Source organism: Microcaecilia unicolor, chromosome 6 (assembly GCF_901765095.1).
Source record: "Microcaecilia unicolor chromosome 6, aMicUni1.1, whole genome shotgun sequence".
Lineage (NCBI taxonomy): Eukaryota > Metazoa > Chordata > Amphibia > Gymnophiona > Siphonopidae > Microcaecilia > Microcaecilia unicolor.
Genome location: NC_044036.1, coordinates 207,474,517 through 207,489,670, shown reverse-complemented (window position 1 = coordinate 207,489,670; position 15,154 = coordinate 207,474,517). Strand labels below are relative to the sequence as shown.

At 43.6% G+C, this 15,154-nt stretch overlaps 1 protein-coding gene across 2 annotated transcripts in view; it reads left to right on the top strand.

Annotated features, from left to right (window-relative positions):
• Positions 1-10,940: 10,940 nt before the first annotated feature.
• Positions 10,941-15,154, top strand: part of F13B (coagulation factor XIII B chain) — a 145,441-nt gene continuing 141,227 nt past the window's right edge. For both annotated transcript variants that reach the window (XM_030207384.1, XM_030207383.1), the window contains exon 1: positions 10,941-11,060. In XM_030207384.1, coding sequence (XP_030063244.1) covers positions 10,985-11,060 — 76 coding nt within the window. In that variant the 5' untranslated portion in view covers positions 10,941-10,984. The remainder of the gene's footprint in view (positions 11,061-15,154) is intronic.

The window sequence follows — 15,154 nt, the reverse complement described above, 5'->3', positions numbered from 1 at the left end:
AAATGTGGTAAAGGCGGTTAGCTTAGCAGAGTTTTAAAAAGGTTTGGACGGCTTCCTAAAGGAAAGGTCCATAGACCATTATTAAATGGACTTGGGGAAAATCCACTATTTCTGGGATAAGTAGTATAAAATGTTTTGTACTTTTTTGGGATCTTGCCAGGTATTTGTGACCTGGATTAGCCACTGTTGGAAACAGGATGCTGGGCTTGATGGACCTTTGGTCTTTCCCAGTATGGCAATACTTATGTACTTATGTATCCTGAACCTGATGTTGCTTTCTGCCAGCCTCCTACCTCAATCTAGCCTGTCCCTGACTTCTGTCCCTGATTCAGTCCAGCCTGTTCCGGGTTCCTGTTCCCACCTAGCCAAGTCTGTTTCTGACTGCAGTTCCTGATAAAGCCCTTTTTTATGGAAAGGGTGTTGAATTCATGGAATGGCCTCTTGGTGGGGGTATTGGAATCAAAGACTAATCTGATTTCAGGAAAGCTTTGGACAAGTATGTAGGAACTCTAAGGAAGCGGAAGGAATAGTAAATGGCATGGATGGGTGGACTAGATAGGCCATATGGTCTTTATATGCCTTCTTTTTTCTGTGTTTCTACGTTAAAACACGGTAATTGCAAATTTTATAGTGGTTTAGTAAAAGTGCCCCAAAATCTTCTATTTATTGATGCCACCCGCCCCTTCTTCTTCCTTTGTAGGTCTTACTCTAATACTGAAAGCCATATGGACATAAAAATGTTTTAGTTAGACAACCCTTCCCCTTCACTTAACCAAGTTTCAGCTAAACATAAAGGACTAGATTCTATTTATGGTGCCTGAAAAATCATCGCCGAAAATAGTTTCTCCTAGGTGTATTCTAAAAAACGTGTATAATCTAGGCATATTTAGGATGGTAAGCATAGGCGGTCGGTGGCCCAACTGTTTGGGGAGGCTAAAGGGGGCGGGGTTGGGGTGGGGCCAGGGGGTGGAGCTTAAATCCATAATTGTCTGACAACACACAGAAAAAATAAATAAATAAAAATAAAAGTCACAATTAATACCTTTTATTACATTTAGATATTAGATATGTATCATATGTCAAAGAATAAAGTGGTTGCTCAAAGCATATTCTAAGCACAATCGCTCAACTGCAAAACACCATGCACAACTTTGTGCAAAAACACACTCAGAACCTTACTGTACCATAAATATTACACTGGGCAGAACCTAATACACCAATATACCACCCATACGGAAAATGCAGACCATCAACAATATGAAACAAGGGATCATATCATCACAATTCTCATGTAGAGCCACAAAACACCCTAATTCATGTTTAATGTGGGATAAAATGCCATAAATAAGTAAATAAATATAAACTTTTAATGTTGAGAACCTGATTCTCAAAGTGGACATATTCCAAACACTATAATGAAAATAAAATGATCTTTTCTACCTTTGTTTGGTGACTTTTTCTGATCATGCTGGTCCAGTATCTGCTGCTATCTGTTCTCAGTGCAGGTCAGGAAGTCATTCTCCTTAAATATCTCCCTGGCAACCCAGCCAACCCCCCCCCCCCCCCCTCCCCTCCCAGCAGTAAGGTAAACAAACCATAAACCAATTTCTACAATTGGTTACACAAGGCTAGAGGGCTTTCACTGCAGCTCCTGCTGTGAGGATGGAGGTAAATCAACAATTTAAACCTCTCAGAGCACAGCAGGGGAGGCTTAGCCTGTCCAAGCCTCTTATACCGGGCGCCTATGCTGGTAAGTTAGGTGCGGAGCTGGTATATTCTATAAACCTGTACATAGCTTTTTTGAACACCCACAACCTGCCTGTTCCATGCAAATGCAAATAGCTAATGACCCAGAGTCTTCAACCTGCCTGTTTCATGCCCATGGCCACATCCCCTTTTTGGCATGCTACATTAGAATTTATGCAGACCGCTTTACAGCGGGGCCCTTTTATTAAGCTGTGTGTCTATCCAGCTTATTTTCAAGAGAAAAACGCCTATAGTGCGACCCAAATCGGGAGATGGGCGTTTGTCTCGCAAAGGCACCCAAATCGGTATAATCGAAAGCCGATTTTGGGCGTTTCCAACTCCACTCTGTCGCGGAAACAAATAAAGTTGATGGGGGCGTGTCGGAGGCGTGGTGGAGGTGGGACTTGGGCGTGGTTATCAGCTGAGGAGAGATGGGCGTCTTTAGCTGATAATCGGAAAAAAAAGGTGGGTGTAGGGTATAGCGCTCCATGATTTCATTAGCTTGTGTTACAGTCTCACGATGTTGGTAGTTGGTAGGCTCTTCTCCCATGGTGCTTTTCCCCCTGCTTACTGGGTCAGAGTGTGCCCTGTTGTGTTTCCTGTTGTAGTCCATTCGGTAATGGCCATTTTTGTAAGCCAGTTTTAGTTCCCTTTCCTGTGTTACCCACGTTAGAGAACTTAGTTCTTCCCTTGAATATGGCTGAAAGAGGGCATTGTACAGCATTCTGCCAGCTCTGAGCTACTGCTAATCTCAGTACCAGGGAGACTCATTGCCAGTGGGGCACAACCTCTGATCTGCAGTTAACTGTGAGTAAGGCGGTTATTCCAATAAAGGACGTTTTCGGAGAGCTTAGTCTTCAGGTGTCAATTGGTGTGCCAATGTTATACAGCAGCAACAAGTCCTAGAGGCCTGCGTGTATGCAGGTCCCTGGAGCACTTTTAGTGGGTACCGCAGTGCACTTCAGCCAGGTGGCCCCTGGCCCATCCCCCCCCCCACCTGTAACACTTGTGCTGGTAAATGGGATGCCTCCAAAACCCACTGTAGGTGCCCCCTTCACCCCTAAGAGCTATGGTAGTGTTGTACATTTGTGGGTAGTGGGTTTTGGGGGAGGGGGGTTGGGTGTTCAGCACCCGTGGTAAGGGAGCTATGCATGTGGGAGCGTTGTCTGAAGTCCACCACACTGACCTCTAGGGTGCCCAGTTGGTGTCCTGGCATGTCAGGGGGGTGAGTGTACTATGAATCGTGGCCCCTCCCACGACCAACTGGCTCGGATTAGGACGTTTTTGAGCTGGGCGTTTTTAGTTTCCATTATCGCTAAAAAAACAAACGCCCAGCTCAAAAACGTCCATTTTTTCGAAAATACGGATCGGCCCGCCCCTTCACGGACCCGCTCTCGGAGATAAACGCCCATGGAGATAGGCATTTGCGTTCGATTATGCCCCTCCACGTGTAATGACGCTCATTAGTAGAAAATGTGCCAATCAATGGAACTGTTAAGTCCATTAGGCTCTAGTGTGTTAAGGTCAAAGATCCACTTTGCCTCCCTTCTTTGAAGTCTTAATTTGCGATTCCCGCCTCTGTGAGATGATTCAATCTTGTCAATGACAAAACACTGTAGATCTTCAAATCTGTGGTTGTTTTCAATACAGTGTTCAACTAATGGTTCCTTGCATACTGATCTACGGATATTCGATCTATGTTCCAAAATTCTTGTCTTCAATGGTCTAGTTTTCATGCCTATATAGGTCTTTTTGCATGGACAACTTAAAGAATAAACGACATAGTCTGATGCACAATTGGTGAAATGGGATAACTTGTGGGTTTTTTTGGTCTTAGGATTGAAAAATTGTTTAGTCTGTATAGTGATAACACAAATCTGACAAAGACCGCACTTGTAATGACCACAAATCTGTTTAGGATTGCTTTTATTAGAACTCAAATCAGCAGGGCTGATAATCTCCTTAATACATAGTAACATAGTAGATGACGGCAGAAAAAGACCTGCACGGTCCATCCAGTCTGCCCAACAAGATAACTCATATTTGCTGCTTTTTGTGTATACCCTACTTTGATTTGTACCTGTGCTCTTCAGGGCACAGACCGTATAAGTCTGCCCAGCACTATCCCCGCCTCCCAACCACCAGCCCCCCCTCCCAACCACCGGCTCTGGCACAGACCGTATGTCTGCCCAGCACTATCCTCACCTCCCAACCACCAGCCCTGCCTCCCAACCACCGGCTCTTACAAGTCTGTCCAGCACTATCCTCGCCTCCCAACCACCAGTCCCGCTGCCCACCACCGGCTCTGGCACAGACCGTATAAGTCTGCCCAGCACTATCCCCACCTCCCAACCACCAGCCCCGCTTCCCGATCTTCACTAAGCTCCTGAGGATCCATTCCTTCGGCACAGGATTCCTTTATGCTTATCCCACGCATGTTTGAATTCCATTACCGTTTTCATTTCCACCACCTCCCGCGGGAGGGCATTCCAGGCATCCACTACTCTCTCCATGAAAAAATACTTCCTGACATTTTTCTTGAGTCTGCCCCCCTTCAATCTCATTTCATGTCCTCTCGTTCTACCACCTTCCCATCTCCGGAAAAGGTTCGTTTGCGGATTAATACCTTTCAAATATTTGAACGTCTGTATCATCACCCCTGTTTCTCCTTTCCTCCAGAGTATACATGTTTAGTTCAGCAAGTCTCTCCACATACGTCTTGTAAGGCAAATCCCATACCATTCTCGTAGCTTTTCTTTGCACCGCTTCAATTCTTTTTACATCCTTAGCAAGATACGGCCTCCAAAACTGAACACAATACTCCAGGTGGGGCCTCACCAACGACTTATACAGGGGCATCAACACCCCCTTTCTTCTGCTGGTCACACCTCTCTCTATACAGCCTAACAACCTTCTAGCTACGGCCACCGCCTTGTCACACTGTTTCGTCGCCTTCAAATCCTCAGATACTATCACCCCAAGATCCCTCTCTCCGCCCGTACCTATCAGACTCTCCCCGCCTAACACATACGTCTCCCGTGGATTTCTATTCCCTAAGTGCATCACTTTGCATTTCTTCGCATTGAACTTTAATTGCCAAACCTTAGACCATTCTTCTAGCTTCCTCAGATCCTTTTTCATGTTTTCCACTCCCTCCCGGGTGTCCACTCTGTTACAGATCTTAGTATCATCCGCAAATAGGCAAACTTTACCTTCTAACCCTTCGGCAATGTCACTCACAAATATATTGAACAGAATCGGCCCCAGCACCGATCCCCGAGGCACTCCACTACTCACCTTTCCTTCCTCCGAGCGAATTCTATTCACCATCACCCTCTGGTGTCTGTCCGTCAACCAGTTCCTAATCCAGTTCACCACTTCAGGTCCTATCTTCAGCCCCTCCAGTTTATTTAAGAGCCTCCTGTGTTGTTGTTTCTTGAGAAGGCAATGCGTAAATTGATGTTTCGAAATGCAGGAGTGGATTGCATGATCGCCCATCTGTTCTTGACTAAACGTGCAAGATAGGGACTGTTCTCGTTGCATCGCATCACCATGGTGAATGTATTGTAGAAAAATGGAACAAAATACCCTCCAGGTAGACCAATCCTTTCTGGAAGAAATTCTGTTTTAGGACCACTATCTTCATTTGTAGACAAGTTTCTGAAAACGGAAGTTCCTAAGAATCCATCCTATATTAGAGACACTACCCATTTTCTATCTAAACTCAATGATGTCAATCTCAATCAAAAAGATGTACTGATGGTAACCCTGGACGTATGTTCTTTGTACACTTAATGTCGGACTTATCAGACAGAGGCTATTCTGAATCAGTCCTGAAAAAGGCATATCGGAGGGCCAAGTATAACAGTAGAGAATTACTCCTGTCCAGCACCATGAAACGCCCAACGGATGACAATGCGTTCACCATGGTGATGCGATACAACGAGAACAGTCCCTATCTTGCACGTTTAGATGCACAGTTAAATAATCACCCCAGTATATACCAAGAATTCCCAATGTGCTGTTCTCAACTACCAGTACTTCTTCATCATTCTGTGTATACAAATTAGATTTTGGATGAAGGATAGCCTTCACACTATGCATAGTGTTGTCCAAATTCAATGAGCCATATAAAGAGCAATAGATTCCTCTAACAAAATAATATGAGAGGGTGTAACGAGGTCTGCAGATACAGTATTCCTCAATTAACATAACTTAGTTATCAGATTTTGATTTTAAGACAGAATAACAAATTTGTTCCTTGTCTGATCACTGAATACCAAAACCTAGAAAATACATTCAGAAAAGAATGATTGTGCAGATAATAATGGTATTTTCTTTCTTTTTTTTTTTAATTATATTTTTATTAAAGGTTTTGTCATACAGAGAATACAAAAGTAAACACAAAATCAAACAAACCCCCCCCCCCCCCCCCCCAAAAAAAAAAAAAATCAGAAGCATAATCAAAGACAAAGTTCCATGGCAATACCCGGAGACAAATTGCAGGGTTACACAAGTTCAAGGAGTGCTATGTGGCTCCTGACAAAAAAGGTCTAAACGAGCCCAGGTCTTTCTAATTATCTCACCTGTATTTTGAGTAGAACCAGGGCTTTTTTTGAGGGGGTACTGAGTGCCGGCACCTTTTTCATTGTCTGCTAAAATTGACCCATGGAACCCAAGCTTTAATGATAGAACTCAGGCTCTACACACCAATTCTGCCCTGTCATAGATTCTGTGACTGGTTGCAAAAGGCCCTGGCTATTATGGGGTGGGTCCCTCAGTGATCACCCCACTCCTGAAAGGTGGCCTAGCATTTGAGTACCGGCACCTTTTTTGCTAAAAAAAAACACACTGAGTAGAACAGAAATCCCCCAGTGCCAGCACAACAAAGTAGACCAATGGATCCATCTTCATCACCCTCATTGTGTATATTGGAAATACATGATTGCTTATTTAATTATGGTATTCCCCGACTCTCTCAAACTCTAATCAAATGAATTTAACCAACTCTGTTTTGATTACTGACAGAACTATATTTTAAACCACCATGACAGGAACTTCTTGATACTAATTTGCGTTCAACATACAAAAATAGAAAACTTCCCAAAGTTTTTTAAAGCCATATCAGCCTATTCCCCTTCCTATCCAGAAATCATCTGATGCCTGAAAAAGCTTTTTTCATCCCTATGATGTTTGTAGATCTAAAGGTCAAATAAATGTCAGCAATCCTTGCAAGCCTCAACAGAATTTCATTGGAGGACTGTATGGAGAGATTAAGGCCGTATTTTGAGCTTTTCCCTAACAACTTCAAATCAAGCCTGGATCAAATTCCATAAAACATCAATGTTCTACCTATCACTGATAACATTCAAATGCTGCAAATGTTCACAAACATTGCATGCCAGTGGAAGAGATAAGCAATCTGTTAACTAATCTATGATTTTGTTAATTTACATTTTGTAATTGGAGAGTGGAGGTATTTGATTTTGATCAAAGAGCAAAACAGAGAATATAGAAACAATTAAACATATTGAAACAAGTGCTGAAAAGCAAGAAACCCCCCTGGGTGTTATAAAATAAAAAAAAGGAAATAAAATATAGGACTTCTTGCATTTGTACTGCTTCTCCATCTATTTAAACTTTAAATTGGAATCTGCAAAGGACAAGTAATGCTCTAAACCAGCAGCACAGAAATCGCTGCGCTGCTGGTTTAGAGATTTTTTTTTTAATTTAAATGAAGAGGGTCGGATGGCAGGCAGAAGGGAGCAGAGGGTAGGTAGATGGAGACTGGGAACTACAGCGCTGGTGGCCTGGGAGCAGGAGAGGGAGGCAACAGAAGTAGCGATTGAGGGTGATCCACGGGGGACGGCGATCCTGGGGGGGGGGGGGGGGGGGCTGGCTCAGTCTCTCGGTGGCCTTGCACGGGTTGAGACCAATGCCTGAAAATAAAATTATAAGAAGAAAAGAGTACTTAACTTGTAGAAGGTAATGTTTATTGCCTAAACTTACAATTGTTTTTTTTTAATCATTTCACAAACTGAGCACAGATAAAGCCAGAGGGTGAAATGGTGTCCTCCATTTCAAATTGACCTTATATGAAAGCCTGCTCCCTAGTGGTAGTACTATGAGACTACTGCTAAGGCGTCATTGTGGCTATTTTGAACCCGGAGCTATGATGAGTGGGAGTGGGAGGGGTTTAAAAGGAGAGCAAAGACGACGGCATAGCACACAATAAGCTCAGTGTGAGCGGAGTTTTGTTGACACCTACCGGGGTGCCTGACCGAAAGAAGGTTGGAGGTTTAAATCGTGAGTAGTTTGGATTAGTACTGCATGTTCCAGTGCTCTATGAAAACTGTATATAGTGAAGGTTATTTAAGTAATCTTATATCTGTGTATAGGTTCCGCTTTTGAGGAAGCTAATGCGAAACTCGGCCAGAGTCAAGAGGACTTACCATTACATGAGTGTGTATGGTGTGAGCTGTTGGAATGTAGAGAATGTTTTTCACTCTTTCATGGGGTTGACATCTCCAAGGGCAATAGGAATCAGCACTATATATAATGACTATGGCAATTATCCAATAGTGAAGCTCTTTGATTAGCAGATAAATACTCTCGTTTATATTTATAGGAGGCAATTGCCAAATATATGCCATCATTGAGGTAATAGCCATATCAACATTTAGGCGTTGTATAGTGTTTGTTATTAATAATTAATTTATTCTATTTTATGTACCTATGCAGCTGTTATATTGATGTATTGAGGGAGGAAGGTTAAACTATCTACACACTCTGTGTAACTTCCTGCCAGTGGAGGCAGTAGCATACGTACATACCTTGAATTACTATGGTTCCTCTGATTCTACCATATGTTGCCTTGGGGATGTAATGGTAAGAATAGAACAGAACTGAGGACATTATACATCACTTAATTATTATTTAAGATTATTAAACACTTAGCATAAAGTAGTAGCAAGTATTACTAATGCCATAATCTTAGGGGTCCTACATATAAATATTGAATTTTTTGCTTTACATATTTTTGCCTTTCAAAAAGGTTATATGATGCTCTGCGTAGGACCTTACAGTAAGGCTGTTAAAGTTAAGACTTTGACATGAAGACCAGAGTGTAAGCAGTCCTTTCAAATATGTGTTAAACTTTGTCAAACTTGCCCTGTGACTCATGCCACAGCACCATGAGCTGAATCCACTACCCTATGGAGGCAAGCAAATCCTGGAAGTGGTTCTTTCAGGCTTGTGGAGGGCAAGAAGATGTCAGTTACTTCAGTGAGAGTTTCAATGTGCCAGCAAGGTCACCTTTACAAGGAGCTTCCCTGTAGGCCCAGGGATACTATCAGGCTCATTTTCGAATGTGATCGCCGGCGATCTTCCGGCACAAATCGGGAGATCGCCAGCGATCTCATGATCCCGGCCAAATCGGTATTATCTAAAGCCGATTTTGGCCAGCTTCAACTGCTGTTTCGTTGTGGCGCTGGCGAACCTTCAAGGGGGCGTGTTAGTAGGGTAGTGAAGGTGGGACGAGTGGCGGGGCAGGGGTGTGGGTACGAGATGGCCAGCTTCGCCATATAATGGAAAAAAAAGAGGCCGGCTCGAATGAGCATTTCGCCGGCTGGACTTGGTCCATTTATTTTTAGGACCAAGTGTGGAAAAAGTGCCCCAACTGACCAGATGACCACCGGAGGGAAGTGGAGATCACCTCTCCTTACTCCCCCAGTGGTCATCAACCCCCTCCCACCCAAAAAAAACCCTAAAACTGTTTTTGCCAGCCTGTATGCCAGCCTGAAATGTCATACCCAGCTCCGCAGTATGCAGGTCCCTGGAGCAGTTTTTAGTGGGTGCAGTGCACTTCAGGCAGGTGGACCCAGACCCATCCCCCCCCTACCTGTTCCACTTGAGGTGGTTAATGAAGAGCCCTCCAAACCTCCCAAAACCCACTGTACCCACATGTAGGTGCCCCCCTTCACCCCTTAGGGCTGTGGTAATGGTGTAGAGTTATTTTTGTTTTGTTTTTAAAAAATTTTTAAGTGGCCCCTAAGGTGCCCGGTAGGTGTCCTGGCATGTGATGGGGGCCAGTGCACTACAAATGCTGGCTTCTCCCATGCCCAAATGCCTTGCATTTCGCCGGGTTTGAGATGGCCGGGCCCGGTTTCCATTATGGCTGAAAAAAAGAAGCCGGCCATCTCATATAAACCCGGCGATCCTTCTCTAAACCCGGCGAGCGATTTGTCCGGCGCCAAGCGTATTTCGAAAATATGCTTGGCTCCACCCGCATACGGCACCGGCGTGAAGATGGCCGGCCATCGATTTGGCCAGCGCCATTCGATTATGCCCCTCTATAGGTCCCTATACTGCCGTTGACATACTGCTCCGCAAGAAGGAGGGAAAAGTTTTAGAAAAAAGTCAAAGGTATCAAAATAAGCTACAACATAAGTAGGGTTATAGAGACTGACTACAGTAAAGCAGTAGACAATAAACTTCTGGATTTGAGCTTGACTGAGTCTGAGCCCAAGCATAGTAATCAGAAGAGCAGATATCCCTCAATAACTTTGGCTGGCTTCTGAGTTACATGTGAAAGTCTTTGCATGATATATGCTTAAAGGTATGCTGCACAAACAAAATTCCTTTGACAGATTCAAACAGCAGGGAAACAGAGAGGAGATCAGCAATGCCTTTTTCTCTCTTTAGTACCCCTTATGTCCAGACTAATAGACCAGAGATGGTTTCTGCTATTATGCTGGTAGGTGTATTGGTCATAAGCACATAAAAAGAAAAAGAGATTATTTTCATAAAAATTAAAAAACCTGGAGGACATATCTGAAGAAGTTCAAAAGGAGGACATGTCCTCTTAAAAAAGGGCATATATAAGTATCCTAAGACCTCCCAGAATAGAGTAACCTGTAGTAAAACAAATGCAGAAGAACATCAAAAGTTACTGATGAGGGGATCAGAAAAATCATCCGAGAATAACAACATAAAAATGTTCATGATGGGGAAGAACCTGGATAGAAACAAATGATTGTGCTATTGTGGGAACAAGTGTGATTATTCTGTGCAATAAGCAAGAACCAGTGAATGGTGGGTATTGAAACCATGTCCTCTGTTGAAATCATAATCCAAACACCACTGTAAATTATTAACATGTTTCAAAAAAGAACTACAAAGACTTCATCAAATGCATGCTGGATTTGCTGAGTGGTGAAAACCAGGCACAAGATCAAACATGGAGTGCAAATGCTGTATGTTTGTTGTAGCATTGACATTATTTTGTACACAGGAAATCTTTGCAGAAACTACAGGTATTTGGTCTTTACATTTGCTGTAATCTTTTAAGCCTTACGGTGATTCCAACTAAAGGAGAAATCCAGTACTGTGGAAATTCTTTGACTCCATTTTACAGACTCTCAATGGATCATATACAAAATGTTTGCTATCAGCATAATTATTGGCTTTTAGAATTATCATAAGGTTTTTCTGCATGAAAAGTTTGGGCAGGGGGGGAGGGAGGATTGGTTGACGAGTTAAGAGATTAGACTAGATCACACTGCACCTAGTTCTTCCTATGTTCTCTGCTAAAGATTCCTTTATAAATGTGTTATTGGGAACAATTCAAATTTGTAATATCACTTTACTTGTAACTTTCATGATTAGGAGTAAGGAATTTTATGTCATATTTGTCTCCAGAATTGCCTCCAACTTTGTTCTTCTTCAGTTTTATTTATTGCTTCCTGTAGCAAAGACAGGACTTAACTGCATTAAATACAGTTATTAACATAAGTCAGACACATGCACTACGGGGATAATGTTAATGTCACAAAATGCCTAGCCACCCATCTGGGGTTACCCCATGGCCATGTAGAGGGTCTATCCCCAGCACCTGCCACTTGTGCTATACACTAACACCCTCCTCCCACCGACTGGGTCACAACTGCCTTTGGGCGAGTCTCCCGCGTTCAAATTATCCCCAGTGATGTCTAGGTTACTGGGGCCACACTCACAGTAGTCCCACGGTTCCCAGAAAGCACTCACAGACCCAACACACAAACCACCAGGATTCTTTATCTGTCCAGACAGGCACAACGAAAAAACAATGCTGTTTATTCTCAGAACTTGGAACAGTGGACAAAAATGTGCAATTGGCAAACAACAACAGGTAACTGAAATATGGATCAATTATAACACTAACTAAACATCTACATACTGTCTAAACAGTACCTGGGAAAATCAGGACATATAATTCACCGAGCCTCAGCAGGTGAATTATATGTCTGTCTCTCTTTCTTCCTGGCTAAGACTGAAGGCAAAATCAGTACATTCTAAAGGAAATGAGCTCCTGGGCCAATCAGAGCCCAGTCAACAAGATTTGAAAATATACTGCTGTTTGCTCCCTGCTTGTGTTAAAGAAAAAGAACATTCAGTTCCCTATAATAGCTTTACAGCAAAGATGGGAGACGGCTTGCCTGAGGACGGGGATGGTTGTTTTAAGTTGGCGGAAGGGAGAGGAGCACGGTCTCGGGCTGTCAGGTGGGTGATCCAGTATGTTCGGTCCATTTCAGGCCGGCTGCAGGGGAATGCTGGAACATTTATGTGCTGCAGGAAGCAGCGCTGTCTTTTTCCGGGTGCTTGGGGAATCCCCGAGGTGGGAGACGGCTTGCCTGAGGCTTGGGATGGTTGGGCACATGCTTGGCCGCTTCGGCAAAAGGGGAAGAGGAAGGGGGTGGGGAGTTACCTGCAGCCGCGTGAGAAACTGGGTATTCTTTGTTTGTTTTGTATTATTAGTTTGCATTTCTGTTGAAGAAAGAGTGGATGCCTTTCGAATGATGGAGGTGGTGCGTCGGTGTGCGGTTGTTTTGTTAGTTTGGCAGCCAGTCTCCAGTGATTCCTAGGCAGGGAAGGAGTACTCCTCCCCCTTCCTTGGTCGCTGTTTGCTGCTGGCTGGGTCGCGGGTAATCCTTCCAGCTGGGCCGCAGCTTGTCCTGTTCGCCCACGTTCCAGATGGTGAGGGGCACGCTGTTCTCCGGCTCCTCCGGCTCCACATCAAGCGAACCCAAATATAGTCTGTGCTATAGGCCCTCCGGCACTCTTCAGTACCGGCATTAGGCATTTAAAATTTTCCCCCCCCTCCCCCCAGTCTATTTTTGCACATACCCATAGCAGGAATATTCTTCTCTCGTTCCAGCGGTGGTTCTGTGCTCTCCGTGCTGCACAGATAATGAGTCGTTCTGCTGGTGAATGGTCCTCCCTTATTGCCATGTAGTTTCCTCTGATAGGTCCGTCTTACGTCGCCTAGCGTTGCCAGGGAACAGTTTTGTGATGGTCCTTTGTGTTTCAGAACGTTGAGGGTGTTTTTTCTGATTGTCCTTCATGCGAGGGCGGGACAGAGACACATGGTCAGTGTTGTGGCTTCACCACCATGAACTGACGAACCCTTCAGGGAGTGACTGAGTGACTTCAGAATGTTGTCTTCAGAACGTTGAGGGTGAGTTTTATTATAGTAGATCTTTGAGCGCCTCTATATTCTATGTCTGACAGAGATATACTCGAACAAACAAAAAGCAAAACAGTGTGAAGGCAGCTAAGAAAGCAAATAGAATGTTAGGTATTATTAGGAAAGGAATGGAAAGCAAAAATTAGGATGTTATAATGCCTTTGTATCACTCCATGTTGCGACCATACCTCAAATACTATGTGCAATATAGTGGAATTAGAAAAGGTACAGAGAAGAGCAACAAAAATCATAAAGGGGATGGGACGACTTCCTTATGAGGAAAGGCTAAAGTGGTTAGGGCTCTTCAGCTTGGAGAAAAGATGGCTGAGGGGAGATATGATAGAGGTCTATAAAATAATGAGTGGCGTGGCATGGATAGACATTAATCACTTGTTTACTCTTTCCAAAAATACTAGGGGGTAGATAATGACGTTACAAAGTAGTAAATTTAAAATGAATTAGAGAGAATATTTCTTCACTCAACATGTAATTAAACTCTGGAATTTGTTGCCAGAGAATGTAGTAATAGCAGTTAGCTTAAAGGGGTTTAAAAAAGGTTTGGGTAGCTTCCTAAAAAAAAGTCCATAAGCCATTATTAAGATGGACTTGGGGAAAATCCACTGCATATTTCTAGGATAAGCATCATAAAATACTGTTTGGGGATCTTGCCAGGTACTTGTAACCTGGATTGGCCACTGTTGGAAACAGGATGCTGGACTGGATGGACCTTCGGTCTGTCCCAGTATGGCAATACCTATGTTAACTGTACATCCCACACACTTACATCCTTACTGCATTCAATACTGCCTGTCACACAGAGATCTGCATCTTCTCAGATGCTTCTGAAAAGGTTGTAGCTGCAATGGCCTACTTGAAGGCTACAGACTCAGATGGGCTATCTCGTGTGGGATTCATCTTTGGCAAAGCCAAGTTAGCACCACAACCTAAACATACAATTTCAAGCTTAGAATTGTGTGGAGCAGTGCTGGCAGCAGAGATAGCATAAATGATACTCAATAAAAAGGACATTCAAATAGATACAGTTACATTTTTACATTGATAGTAAAGTCGTCCTGGGCTGTATCTACAACTAAATCAGGAGATTTTACGTGTACGTCAGCAACAGGAAAAGAGTTGAGCATATACAAAAGTCAGCACGACCAGAACAGAAGCATTATGTGCCAACTAACCAAAATCCAGTAGACCATGCCACCAGGGCAGTGCCAGCTTCTTGTCTAATGGAAACCAAATGGTTAAGAGAACCAGACTTTCTTCTAAAACCTGACCACACATCTCCTTTGAACTTATAGACCCTGACTTAGGTGCAGAAATCCATCCTGAGATGACTGTTCTTGCCTCCATCTTCATCTTCATCTCCATCTCCATCATTGCATCTTCATCTCATCAACCAGCTGATGAAAGATCAAACTTCTACCACCAGAGATACGAAATTATAGATCATCAATGACAACTTAGTATAAACAGTATAAAAAAAAATATATAGTTTTATTTTACCTGGCCTTGGGAGCTCTGGAGGGGGGCTCTGGGGTTGAGTCTGCAGCCGTGGGCGGGTCTACCGCAAGATCACAATTTCGGTGTGAAACGTGGGGTTCTGGGCCGCCACTGAGGTGAAGAGGGCTAGGCACGGTGAGCAGGAGACATCCCTGGCTTGTGGAGGCCTGTGGAGTGTGAATAACTGTGCATGTGTGCATAGCATTAGGGGAAGTGTGTTGACATCATCAATGATGTCATGTCATGTGCGCATGTGTGCTAGCAAAAGTATGCCCGATGACTCTGGAGTTGTACTGGAGCCTCGGGAATCACTATACCACCAATTTAAATTAAAATGTAAGTGGGGAGGGGGAACCAGATGTGACCCGAGAAGGTCTATTTATAAAAAATATT